The sequence below is a fragment of the Corapipo altera genome, unplaced genomic scaffold (assembly GCF_003945725.1).
Source record: "Corapipo altera isolate COAL_440 unplaced genomic scaffold, ASM394572v1 46, whole genome shotgun sequence".
NCBI classification, from domain to species: domain Eukaryota; kingdom Metazoa; phylum Chordata; class Aves; order Passeriformes; family Pipridae; genus Corapipo; species Corapipo altera.
The window spans coordinates 59270-73226 of record NW_020884883.1 but is presented as its reverse complement, the minus strand read 5'-3'; the positions used below and the strand labels follow the sequence as shown (position 1 = coordinate 73226).

The window sequence follows — 13957 nt, the reverse complement described above, 5'->3', positions numbered from 1 at the left end:
GGGTCTTCATCAAATACTATTTTGGATCAGCAAGACAGCTTAAAGTGACACTGCTGCTCTCCAGTGCTAATATCTGTATAGAAAACTATACGTACCACATTCTAATAATAACTTTAAAAGATTCTTTAGATCTAGGCATCTTCAGGAAGGTACAGACAAGTGATGATTTACCCTTGAATTTGCAGGATTTGTGGAGCTATATTTCTGAACTGCTATCTTCAGGATTTATATATATATATATATTTTTTTTTAAGCTGTCATAACCTTTTTCTGTGGCCTTTTTTCTGTCTTTTCTGAGTCTGCTACATCCTCCTTCAGCTACAGAGATCAGAACTGCACACAATATTTAAAATGTGGATTTATAATCTTTTCTGTATCTTTGCCCTGTTCTCAATGTCCTTCCTGGTGCTGCCCAGTATTTGGGGGATTTGGGACTGCTGCTGCACAACTGAGAGGATGGCTTCAGGGAAGGGTCAGCAACTCCCAAATTGTAACCACCAATTCCAAGTTAAGCATCATGTAATCAGAGTTTAAGCGGTTTTTTTCCCCATGTTTGTTTACACTGAAGCTTGGCTGCCCCATTTTCACCCTGTTTGTTCAGCTTTGAGGTCCTTTTGGAGTTGAGCCAGCGTTTGACTACCCATAAGAGCCTAGGATCTTCTGAAAGAAATGTGAAAAACTGGAGACTTCGCTGTTTGCTCCCTTCTTCGACTCATCAGTGATGACACAGAGTAAAACCAGTCCTAGCATTGATCCCTGGAGGACCCCAGTTGTCGAATGTTTTCCATCCTTAAGTCCTTCCATTTGCTTCCTCTCCTTTAAGCAGCTTTTGGTCTATAAAACATCATTTCCTTTAATCCTATGGCAGCTTAATGTCTTTAATAGCCTTCAGTGTGGAACCCTGTCAGAGGCTTTATGAAAATTCAAATATAGCACGTCCAGTGAATCCCCTTTATCCGCCTGCTCCTTGACACTGTTGTAGAAATCCAGCAAATTGGTGAGGCAGGGTTTCCCTTTACAGAATCCACACCAATTTTTTTTCAACAAAGTGTGATTATCACTGTGCTTACTGGTCTTATTATAGACCCTGCTATCTTACTCAGGGATGTAAGACTCTTCAGTTTGTATTTCCCAGCATCATCTCTAAAGCCTTCATTTGTAGAAGGGAACTCCCCATTTTTATGGCACAATGGTTGTTTGTGATGATAGGTTACACATCTTTGTTTTCAAAGTCCAAGTTTGAGAGCTTTTGGATGAATGCTGTCTGGTCTTGGTGACTTCCTGACATCAAACTTATTTATTTAGTCTAATACTTTCTGTCTGTTTACTTATTGATCTAGTTCCTTTGAGTGATCTGATACAAAGAATGCAATGAGTGCAGGAATCATACAGTTTCAGTAAGGAAAATATTGCAAGCAAATATCTGAGCTTCTCTTGCAAGGGCTTATACTTTACCATGAGTGCTACTCTTCACACCTTTGTCCTCCAGCAGTCCCACCAGTGCCTAGCTGGTTTACTGCTTTTAATATATTTTAAAAAGTTAAAATAGAGCACCCTTGCCATTTTTCAAGTTTCTTTTTGATCCTTTTAAGTTTATGTTTACATTTGGCATGAGTGGTTTCTTGGCTTTTCCTTATTTGGACAAGCTTTCCATTCCTCAAGGAGGAAAAGAAGGTAGAAGTATAGTAGTAGCCTCCTTAATTTTCCCATTAAGCCATACAGGTGTTTTTCAGACCTACACAGACTTTTCCTTTTGCAGTGTTATATGTCTTTTACATGGGTTTTTATTGCAAGTTTTTCTGGGGTTTGGTATTTAGTGTTTTGGGGGTTTTTTACCAGTCTCTAGGTTGCCTTCTTTTGGACTGTTTCTTTCAGGGTATTTTGATGCTTTGCCTTTCCTCCCAATACATAGTTCCTTTAATTCACAGAATCATTAAATCTGGAAAACCCTCTAAGATCGTGAAGTCCAGCCGTTGACCAAATACCATGCCCACTAAACCATATCACAAAGTGCCACATCTGTTCATTTTTTGAACACTTCCAGGGATGGTGAATTTACCACTTTCCTGGGCAAGTCTCTTCCAATGCTTAAGGACTCTTTTGGTGAAGAAGTTTTTACTTATATCCAACCTGAATCTTCCCTGGTACAAGTTTAGGCCATTTCCTCTTGTCCTATTGCTAGTTGCCTGGGAGAAGAGGCCAACCCCCCAAAATTCTGCATTTCTGTGCAGATTCTTTCTCTACAACACTGAAATTAATTGTATTGTGGTTCCAGAGCACTTCTTACAAACACTGTGCTCCACTCAAGACCACACCAGAAGTGGCATCTTTTCATGTGGGTTTTGTTACTAGTTGTTCCAGGAAACAATCTGTTGGGCTTTTTTTTCCTCTGGTGTTTTTGTCCTAGAAATCCGGTAGCCTGGTAACATTGCCTGCTGCTGCAAGGCCCCTGGGTACTTGCCTTACAGGGGTGATCTCTTGGTGCCAGTAATTCTTGTTCTGTCTTCATATTTAGGCATCTTGTATTGGTACACAGCTACATGTGTGTTGGTAAACTTCTGAGTTTTGCCCTCACATTGAATTTTATCTACATCTACCTCATGCCACATCCCTATGGACAGGCTGCTTTTCCTGACCGTCAGCCTTCCCTAACTGCCAGTCCAGACGGTCTCTAACTTTTTCAGTTTTTGCAGCTTCATAATGATTCAGGTGCATCCTGTTTCTCACCTCAGAACATCCTCCAGCCCCTAAGTCACTTATTCCTTATGCCATGCCCCTTCTGGATGCATGGAGGCTCTGATCTCTGTGTGCATGGCAGGCCTTCCACAGGGGATTGTCAGTATTCCTGAAAGGGCTATTCCTTAGGTCCCAGGCTTCCCTCCTGCCTGTGAGCTTCAGTCAAGCCTGCACAACACCCCCTGCATGCTTCCCTACATCAGCAGTACCTGCAGGTACTGGCGCATCCTGCTCCTCCACTGCTGCCCAGGTTAACTCCTCTGAGCAACCTTTGCTGGCCCTGGATGTTTGCTTTCCTGTCTGGTGCCACTTTGCTGCACCGCTGCTTTATTTTGTTGGAGTAAGTTGTGAAATAGTTTCCTGTCAGCTCAACTTGAGGTGATGGAACACACAAAGCTGAGAAACAATGTGGCACTTAAATTTGTGTTTGTTTTTCTGTTTGATTGTTAATTTGGTGTACAAAGTAAATGGAAGTGGAGAGATGGGATTTCTTTCTTTGAGGAGGAGATATTTTACAAACTGCTTTGATAGCTAAACACTAAAGTCCTGACTAGTGAAAATTTAAAAAGTGGAGAAGAAAGCATCTACAGTTCAGAGAGGAATGTCTTTGCTGTCATGGGTTTGCCTGTAAAACTATATACACCACAACACACAATGTTCTCTTACTGAAGAGACATACTTTTAAACATTTGAAAGGCTAGTTAGAATAAATATACATTATTCAAATTTCAGATTTCTTTGATATCACTATCAATTTATCACAAACATTACTGAAATCTGTTAAAACAGGAGAGAATTTTGGAGTCTTTAAGTGAACACGATGATGTCAGGTTTCAGTTTGTCCTTTCTTAATTTTGAAGGACTTGGCAATAATTACACTGCAGTAAAAGAGCCAATGTAGGAGGTTGAAATCTGAGCTACTTTATTGCCGTCGTATTTAAAGTGCATATAAAAATAGACCTCATTAGTAATTGAAAACTGGAATATCTGCTTAAGTGTAATGCCACTGTCACAACTTTCTTAAGGGGCAAGGCAAATAGTTTGGAGTGGTGGAATGAACCTCTCTGGTAGTATTAAGGGGAGGGTGGTCTGAGGCCATTTGTATGTCCCTTTTCAATTAAGATATGTCTATGCTTTGGAGCTTCTCTTTTCCCTCAGTTTCCCTGGTAATGCTGGTAATTCCAAACAATTAATTGGCTTCTGAAGGTGAGGAGTTGAGAACTGTCAGAATTTTGTGGAAGCTCCAAACATTGGTTTGCAATTAAAAATCTTATGAATCCAATTCCTTTCCTGGAGACTGCTGCACCTCATTCATTAATCCTAATTCTGCACTGAATCCTTCAGCCCTGTGTTAGTGTGAAACCTGTCCCACAGAAGGAAGGACACAGTGTCACAGTCTAAGGGAAAAAAATGCTCAATCCACCTTATTATTTTCAATTCCTTCCTTCTGCTGTGGTTGACCATTAGAAGCATTATAAACATTCTGTGCTTGTATCTGTTATTTAGCCAGATAGAAAGTTTTATTAGGAAATTATCTCCTACACAAAAGTCAATCCACTTGGCTCCCACACAAGTTGTTAGCATTCATTTAACCCAATTGGTACACAATTCTTGATTGGCTAATGCTTTCCCCAACATAATGTTTGCTTGTAATGCATGGTTTGCACTTATGGTTTGTCTCTTGGAGGAAAGTTCAGGCTTGCTTGTTCCTGCTGTTAATTACAACAAATCCTGGCAAGTTTAGGAATCTGAAAAGCCTGTAAGATGTTGGCCTTAAGGGCTAGTGTCCCTGAAGTTAGATGTAATTTGAACATAATAAATTGCTTCAATAAGATTTTGTTTCTTAGCTTAATTGCATAAGTCTTTGGGGAGTTAAGCTAATGTGAAATTAGGAGTCGTGGGACCACCACTAACCTTTAGAGGTTGTGGTGATAAAATCCAGCTGTTTCTTCTCAAAATCGACCTCAATATATTGTCCTTATTCGCTGGTGTTCTTATGTGATTGCAGTGACATTGTAGATTGGAAAAAGTTGGATTGGAAAAAAAGGTGGATTAATTGCATTAAACCCTGATATGAATTGGATAATTAAAGACTAGTGAGATTCCCTGATGTGCTGGATTGCATGCATTATGGTATTATCTGCAGATGTCCTGGTTGCCCAGACTTTGGATAAAAGGGCCTTGAATCGATGTGTGGGAATCATGACCCTCTCCAGGGGAGCACCTGCAGTAGCAGATCCCACAGCCTTCAGTGAGGTTGTACTAAGCTCAAACTGCAAGGGAGAGTAAGGCTGTGGAAGAAAGCATTGGCATTTACAAAGGTGGGAAATTATGACAAAGTTTTAGGATCTTCACATCTGGGGACTCAATTTAGATTGTTTGAAGAAGACCAGAGTGGGAAGTGGTAAGAGTCAACTTGCATTGGCACTTGGGCACAAGGTAGAAAGCGAGCAGCAACTCTCAGGTATTTGTGGAGGTTTTTGGCTGTCCAAGCAGATTTGTAGAACCGCTACATTTCAGCTTGGGATGGAGGTAAGGTGTTTCTTTAGAAATACTTATGTCTTGAATTTTGATTGGCTTATAATTTCCCTTAATAATTTATAACTGAGGTTATAAGTAACATCAGTAAAGACTTGTTTGTTCCTATGCAGAACAACCTATGTACTATGAAGCAAAAGAAACATACAGTAGAAAATGCACAGAATGTTTCAAATATCTTTTAAAGCTGGATCTTGAGCTCTAGCTGAATATGCATACCATAGATGCTTTTTATAGGAGTCTAGTGCAGAAAAAGACTGTATCATCTGGCTTCCAGGCATTTGTTTTCTAGATACAGTTCTGCATGTTGTTAGAATGTTCCACTTAATAGTAATGCCATTCAAAAGAGGATTTATACATCAGTGAACATCATAAGCGTTTAAGACATGGATAATACATCTGTCATTTTAAAATATTAATAGTATGCTTTTAGGTGATCATATAGTCAATGACCTTCATGTAGGGGCCTGGGTAGTATCCTTGGAGAAACAGGTTTGGAAAATCCTTTCTTCTCATTAAAGCAAGAGGAAAAACCTGCTTTTAGATAAAAGAACTCTGATTTCTTTGTGGTTAGTAAAAGCATTGCACATAAACCTGAAGAAAATGTCTACCTGTACCGCCATTCCGGACTCCAAGTACTTAACTTGCCTGCCATCTAATAGCTGTAGTTAGGAGAAGGCTCTGCCAGGAACCTTCTGGTGCCAGCTGTGTTTGCTGCTGCATGGCTGAGGTTGACTTGTGCCTGCTGGGAGCCCTCAGCCATTTCCCCAGCTGATGGTGCGGGGCCGTGTTGCTCCCTTTACGTTACGGTGCAGTTTGGTGAAGGGCTCTCTATGCGTGAACTCTAGACAGAACCACACACAGCACCTTACAGATTTGTGCATCAAACTGCCATAAGACTTCAGTGATCTCTTTATCTCTTCTCCTTCCCTCCCCCTCTGCAAGCACACATACACATTTGCATGAACAGGCTTTTAAAATTCCTTAAGGCAATTTCTAGTATATGATAAGGACTGCTTTTACAACAAAGTCCTTCCAAATCAGTAATCCTGTAAAGATGAAAAATAAATACAGGGATATCTGCTTTGGCAGACAACAATAAAGATGTACATGTCGCAGCAATTATTTTGCACATTCACTCCTCAAGATACCCCTAACAGTTATGGGTCAAAGTCTTCTGTACATCTGCACTGCTGTCCAAAAATGTCAACAACCTAAAGGGACCACCCTCTCTGTGTTACATTTGTTGTTTGTCTGTATTGTAGGAAGGCACTTCTGGTCCATTTCCAAAATATGAAAACTGTCCAAATTTCTGAAGACTTCCATCTTCACATCATGCATCTCTCTGTACAGAGATGTCATGGTTACTGCAGCACCCCTTGCTACTGGTAAATGCAGATGGTTACCAATACATACTGCACAGGATTTCACAGTGGTTACAATAAACATAGTATTTTACAATGTGCAGTATATCACAATAGTCATGCACAGTATTTTTACCACTTATTAGTTGTAAGAAATCCCACAAGGCTATTTGAGTAATGGGGTTTTGTTTTTCATTAATGCTTGCTTGGTAAATTTTTCTAGGGACAAATTGAGGAAATGGGGGAGGGGAATTACAATAGGGCTGTCTCGAGCTTTGTAAGACAGAAGAAAAATGAAGGGATAAAAAATAGAAAGCATCATTTTTTTCTGAGTCTTTTGCCCTCTTATACTTTGTAATTATAGATTATTGCTTAAACTGAAGCATACTTTCTTCTGGAGATGCTTTGGGAAATCACTGTAATTCCAATCCAGGAGCAAACAAAATTTAGATTTTAAAAAGGACAAGCAAAGAGGACTACTAAGAAGATTGCAGGATGGATAACTACAGTATCAAAGTTACTGCATCCCACACTACTGAATGAGTAGATTGCTGCTGAGGTAGAGCATAATGTTTTCAAGCACAGCATTTTACAGTTAGCAGGGTGCATTTTAGGACAATTCTTCCATGTTTCATGTGATCTCTGGGGCCTTTCGCTGAACACCTGCTCCTACAATGGTCCACTGTTTGAAGTGTGTAGGGCAGGTGGTTTCTAAGTTCAGCGAAGTGCTCAGGATCTGATCATAAGGAGGGGAGGCTTTTGAGCACTGAAGTTAGGCTTCCAAGGCATGCACAGACCAATTTTTTTGGTGTATTTTAGACAAAGAAATGCCCTACAGTGTTTTTGTGACTCAGTTCTGTTGTTTTGCTCTCTTTTTAGAGTTTCTTTGTAAGGAATGCCCAAGAGTTCATATTTTCATTGACCGAATTGAGCTGAAGGACATTCCAGAAGAGCAGATGTATATGAGAAGGTGGCTTCATGAACGTTTTGAAATAAAGGATAAGTGAGTAGAAATATGTAGAACTTCCTGTTTCAACAGTCTGTCTTACTTCTTTTGTATTAACAGATACACCCTTGATTTCTGTGTTACCAGCAGTACCAGCTTTAAGGCTCTCTGAAGAGAGGGTGATGTTGGTATTCCTGTGCATATAACGTATCAGAACCTTCTGCTTAAACCTTTTGCTCAGGAGGTTGGGATTCCTGGGGTTTTGACCTTCCTTAGATTGAAGAGGTGTGAGTCTTGTGTTCCAGGCAAGACTCATATTCATTTGAATACTCTCCGTTTATCTGCTTGTAGTTGAGTCCTGTATAGCCAAGAATGTAAGATGCCTGTGGTAGGCAAGCAAAAAAAAGCAGTGTGATTCTCTCCTTGTAGTGAGTTTTAAGTTGGAGTTAAAGGCAGGTCTTGATCTAATCTCTTCTGCCAAAATTGTTTACATTTTATCCAGACATCAACTGGATAAAAACACAATTAACCCCAAAATCCCTACCTTCACTAGGGAAACAAGGTGAAGTAGAAGTTTCATTTGTCCATTTTTTAATTGTGGCAGAACTAAAGTGCCTGGCTCCCTCCAGCATCTCCAGAGAAGTTCACTAGTGAACATATGCAGGAGATCCTAGGGGACCTTGTTCTCTGGAGGGGCTTTGTACCTCAATGTGGGATTTAAATATTGTTTGAGAGATGATGGTTTTATTTGCCATTAAGTCCAACTTAAGGAGCTACATCTGTTTACTTTCTAAATCCTTGAATACTTTATGTGAGACAGAAATTTCCCTGATTCTTCAGTTATGTTCTGCTTTAAAATTGTTCTGCCAATCTCACACTTCATGGAAGTAAAAAATGTATTCATTTCTCCTGTGAACTTTGAATTCATGTAAAAGTTAACATGACTGTAAGCATGGCACCGTTACTAAAGTGTCTTAGACATTTAAAATCACTAAAAAACTTTTCTTCACTTTAGAAAGGAAGAAAGTGTGGATTTAATTTATATAGACAAGGAGGTGATACATAAAATAAAAGACTGCCCAGTGTCTGTCCCTTTAGTTGTCTGGTGAAGACAAGCAAAACTGAACCCTGATTGTCTCATTGTAGGCTCTTGTTCACTGGAACATCTTTCCTGGGACCAAAGGAATCTGTCAGGCAAATTTAGAGATAGTTAAAACCCCAGAATTTCCAGATCCATTTATTAAAGGTTTTTAAAAGTAGGAGGAAAATAGTTACCACTAAACCAGTGGTGTAGCATTTTACTCCTGCATGTTTAGCTTCCGATGTATTTAGCGTCTTGTGAGCCCTAGTTATTTATTAGTTTATTTTATGAAGATGGTTTTTCCTCGTCCAATGATGATCTGTGTGTTGTTTTGTCCTACAATACTGCTCAGTGTTATGGGCTTTTAAGCTAAATGCTGAATGAAAAGGATTCTTTTCAATTTTTATGTTCACTGTTAAAATTAGTCCCCAAGGAAAATATACCTCTATTGCTTACAAGCGTTCAGACTGAGTACTCTGACATGCAACATGTTCGTAAGGTGTACTCATTGTTTCAACTTGCTACAGATGAGCTGCTACACATGGTGAGATCATTTGTTCAATAATGTGTGATTAGAAGCAGTTACTGGAGGAAAGTGTAAGTTGCTTAAAATGCCTTACACTCCTGTATGACTTTAACCATCTCCTTTTCTCTGCTTTTAGGTTACTAATAGAATTTTATGATGCGAAGGATTCTAAAAGAAGAAATAAATTCCCTGGAAAAAGTGTTCATTCCAAACTAAGCCTCAAGAAAACTTTGCCATCTTTGCTGTTTTTAGGTGGCCTGACTGCTAGTATGCTTCTGACAGAATCTGGAAGGAAACTTTATGTAAAAACATGGATATATGGGACTTTAATTGGCTGCCTCTGGGTTAGCATTAAACCATAAGCAGATGTTAGTCTCCAGTTGGTGAAATGTGCAGTCTTTTCTTGTACATTGCACCAAACCTTTTCCTGACTTTATAGAAAAAAAAGTGTAAATAAAGCCTTATTGGTCAAATATTGGAAATAATAGATTTTGTGACTTAAGCCTCTGTGTGGTTGGTCTGGGGAAAAGTAATGTAGATTTTCAGATTTGCTACTGATTTTTGCTGGAATAATGACAGATAAACCGAGTCATATGATAAATTGCTTTCCCCGTGAACTAACATCCATCTCTCTCTGCAGATTTGGAGAAGTATGAATTATGCATAAGGGTGTCTTAAGTGGACCTGTGAATGTATTTACAGAGCTTAATTTAGGGTATATATTTATTCTTCTGATATTCATGTTGAATTTTTGTTGTTCTTTCGTGCATTGGAGCAGCTCAGTTGCATCTGTCCCAGCTGTATCACAAATAAAATCAAAGCTTCTTTTTTTTTTTTTAATTTTGCTCTTCAGTTTTAGCTAAATACTGTGTTCTTTAAAAGGGACTGCGTAAGCTAGCAAATCATGAGATGTTACCTGAAGCAGAATAAAATGTTCCCGAGAACTACTGTTCATGGAGAAGCAGCTCTGTTTATCTAGTGCATGATTTTTGATTATATTGCAGTATTAGGTGATTATTTTACATATGCAAAACATTAAATTGTACTGAGCAAACAGTTTATTTTGCGCACCTTGTGTTTGTGCATAAAAGGAATGTACGTGGTATAACAAAATGTTAAGTTTTTGTTTCTGGCCTAACCAGACTGTAGCCTCCCTTGTGTCTGTTATCCCTACCACCTCAAGTGTTTCAGCTGAACTCACAGACCTTTCATGTGTACGTGCCATAAGCAGAAGTTTCCTGTTACCTCACAATTTTCTGGAAGCAAACTTTGTTGTTTGGGTAGTGCACAGAATTATTGTAACTCCAGGAGCGTAAGGGTACGGTAACAAGGAACCTTCAGGTGTTCCTGCTAAATCCCAAGCATGTGCCTTTCCCACTAATCTGATTTAGCCTGATATTTCATAACCTGGCAGTCATCTCCATGCTGTAGTATCACAGTAAGATTCACAGTCATTCTAGGTGATGCAGACTGCAGCTGGATTGAAGTTACAGAGTCAATGTATATGATTTGCACAGTAGATTAGTAGTGAACAAAATGCATATCCTGTCAGTATTTCACCTGCTTGAAAGTATACTTTAAGAAGCAAAATCTACAAACCCTGACTATCAGAAAGTCTGCGATTCCCAAGGCTGGTATTTTTGTTGGGGAAAAGCCATTTCCTGATATCCAGGGAACAGTCTATATGTACAGCAATGGGGTAGGAAAGAGGATGTATTTTATCTTCTTCCATTAGGGAATTGGACTTCTTGTATCAAAATGAAAAAACTAGAAAATATTTTTATATAACACTTGTAAGCTTTAAATGTGCATCTCTCTCTAGCTTCAGTATGATTTGTCTTGCTTTACAGTCCATTGTGAATTAGACATCTCTTAAAATTACATCTCAGTTTTTCAGATTCCATCATTGCCAGTTAATTAAAGATACGGCTTTTATTGTGTGTTTTTTCTTTTTTTTTTTTTTTACCTTATAAAGTAATTACAGTTATTACAGTTCCACCTTAAAATCATTCAGTACAACTTTCAGTTTGAAGTTCTGTGTCCTTTCATAATGGATTTTGTCACTGGAGTTATTTATATCGGTGATTGATTCAGGATATGTTGATGAACCATTTTGAAAACAATGACTGGGAACAATGTTGAAAAACAGTATTGTTATGAGGCTGTGAAACAGAAAAAAAAAAGCCATTTTATGTAACAGCCAAATGTGCTTACACGTAGTTCTTCCTATTCTCAGCTGACTGTTACCAGTGGGTATAACCAGAAGGCAGTGTTCCTATGTTAGTGTGATTTTTTCAGTCATGGAATGAAATTTTACTCTGACATGACTAAATTTCTTTGTAACAGCTAAGAATAACATTTAATTATACATCAAAAATAAATGCAAACAGCTTAATTCATTTGTAGGAAAATAACTGCTATTTTGGAGAGCCTAATTACCATGAAATACTGGATCACTCTTGCTGTGTAAGTACCAGGAATATAATTGACACAGTGCAGCAAACAAACAGGATGTTTATTTTGAACCTTATCCTCTCTGTTAATCTTTTTTTTTTCCTTGCCATTCATTTATAAAGTTTTGAAACTGTAATTTGCTGTTGTATTTGGCATTGGGAGTATCACATGCTATTTCTAAATATGCACTGATATTAACTTGAAATATTTCTTCATTAAAATAAGAAGAGCCAATGCTCATTCAACTTTTCTGTCCTGTCTACTTGTTCAATTTTTTCTGCACTTTCATGTTTGTAGCTTGGTTAATAGGAACTGCTTACACAAAGGCTACGAGTGTGGTTTTGAGTTCTTGATGGAAAAACTTGTGTGAGAAGCAGTCATTTGAAAGAAAACAACTTTGTGATTTTTTTTCCATTGCAGCTAGAAATGCATTAAAATTGATTTGTGCTTGTTCCAATGCAACACACCACCAGGTGGGTCAAACTGCAATAGCTTTTCACTCATGAACACCTGCACCAACTTCACAGGTTTAGTAATGTTCATTAGTGTGCAGGACCACAGTCCTGTCCAGGAATTGGCCTTCAGGCCTTGGCCTGACACATTGGCAGACAGTGTGGACAGACCCAAGGGGAGGGAAGAGGTATTGCAAATACCTGAAGTATATCTTGGTAGCAAATGCCACCAGAGTTTTAGTGATGTGTTAAATCTCAGATGGACCCATATTTCAAAAACCTCTTTTGCCAGCTCTGTCAGTGCCTTTCATAACAGCAGTTTCCCTCTACACCACAAGTACTGCTCTGTTCATATACATGCACGGTATGTAAAACTTGCAAGACCACCACTATGTGCTAATTCTACAATGATATGCTTCTGTTTACTTTTGGGGAAAGGCTGGTAAAGAAACATTAACTTAAATAACAGAGAACACAAAAAGTGAAGTGACAGAAAACATTGAGTGATAATAGAGTGAAGAAATGACTGAGGAGGGACATGTAAGGGGCTCCAGCCTGCTGCAGTCCTTTGCTAGCTCCTCTGAAGCATTTTTTACTGTAATACTTGTTTTTTCTCCTTTCAGTCAAATGTAACATAACTGTAAAACTTCTTTTAGTACTTAAAAATTGGCCCCTGATTATTTTAGCATGCATAGAATATATATACTCACTTCAAGTGAGAGAGAGATAACGAGTTTGGGGTTGGATAATGAAGGGAACCAGGACCAGGCTTGGGATTTTTGTTTTAGTGTTAAAAATTTTTAAAAAAGATATTTCTCTCACCACCTCCAAATAAAAAAACACTTTTAATGACAGACAGAAAGGCAATAGAAAACCAGCTAATAGGTTCAAGATCTTGGCACCTGCTTTATAAAGGCTTTTCCTTTCTAAAATTGGAAACCACAGTTTGGTCCTAACCTGCAGTTCTAGGTCACTTTTTAGCAGGGCTTGAAGCAAACACAGTGGGGTTACTCTTGTCCTCATTTTCTTGTTCGTGCCTGTCTCATCAATTTGGAGCTCTGTGGTCCCAGTGAAGTGAGTTGCATGATATGCTGAGCATAAGACAAAAGAAGAAATTGTTGTTTTAAGTTTGTATAATGGCAAAACTCACACAAGTAAAACAAAACACAGAACAAATCCAGGGAAGGAAAAGCAACAATAATCTAATTTTAAAAAAAAATAAAAAATTAGAAACATCAGCTCCAGTCAGGCATGACTACATCTGATTGATTCTAGGGAAGATTTGTTTTCTGTGTGGGGAGCAGTTTCCCAGTCAGCCTACTGAGCGTACCTCCTACCTGTTCAGTTTGAGTCCCAGATCTGCAGCCCTACACCAGGCTGACTGGTCTGTTGTTTTCCTAATGAGGAGTCCCCTCAGGACTTCTAAAACTGATGTGAATCTTGGGTTTCCTCCATTCTCCTCCTGGACTTGAAGAATTTCCCTGTTTGTTTTCACTCTGATAAACTGCTGACAGACAAGCCACTGGTACCCACCTCTTTCAGGGCACATCCTCCTTAGGAGGACTGGCATTTGGTGGGCAGAAGCCAGTGGAAACACTGGAGTCTGTTGCTGGTGGGCTGGAAGGAGGTGTTGCTGTTGAGAAAACAGTTGTTGAGTTCTGAGCAACCTGGTCTAGTAGAAGGTGTCCCTGGCCATGGCAGAGGGGTTGGAACTAGATGGTCTTTAAGGTCCCTCCCAACCAAAACCATTCTGGGATTTTGTAACATCTGTGTTTGACATCCAGGATGGATCTCACTCCTGTCTCTGCCAGAGTGTGCTTTTCACTGTTAGGCAGTTTGCATAGCTGTAAGTAAATGCAA

The 13957-nt window shown here is 39.0% G+C and overlaps 1 protein-coding gene and 1 long non-coding RNA gene across 2 annotated transcripts in view; one reads left to right on the top strand and one right to left on the bottom strand.

The window, feature by feature from the left end:
* The window catches only part of AGPAT5 (1-acylglycerol-3-phosphate O-acyltransferase 5), a 54310-nt gene extending 42414 nt beyond the window's left edge, over positions 1-11896 (top strand). The window contains exons 7-8 of the mRNA XM_027641167.1: positions 7518-7641; positions 9328-11896. Coding sequence (XP_027496968.1) covers positions 7518-7641; positions 9328-9553 — 350 coding nt within the window. The 3' untranslated portion in view covers positions 9554-11896. The remainder of the gene's footprint in view (positions 1-7517; positions 7642-9327) is intronic.
* On the bottom strand, positions 8539-13712 carry LOC113946190. Its single transcript, XR_003527338.1, has 3 exons — positions 13631-13712; positions 13055-13188; positions 8539-8771 (listed from the first exon to the last, which is right to left on the bottom strand). It is a non-coding gene; the product is annotated as an uncharacterized LOC113946190 (long non-coding RNA).
* Between the last annotated feature and the right edge of the window lie 245 nt (positions 13713-13957).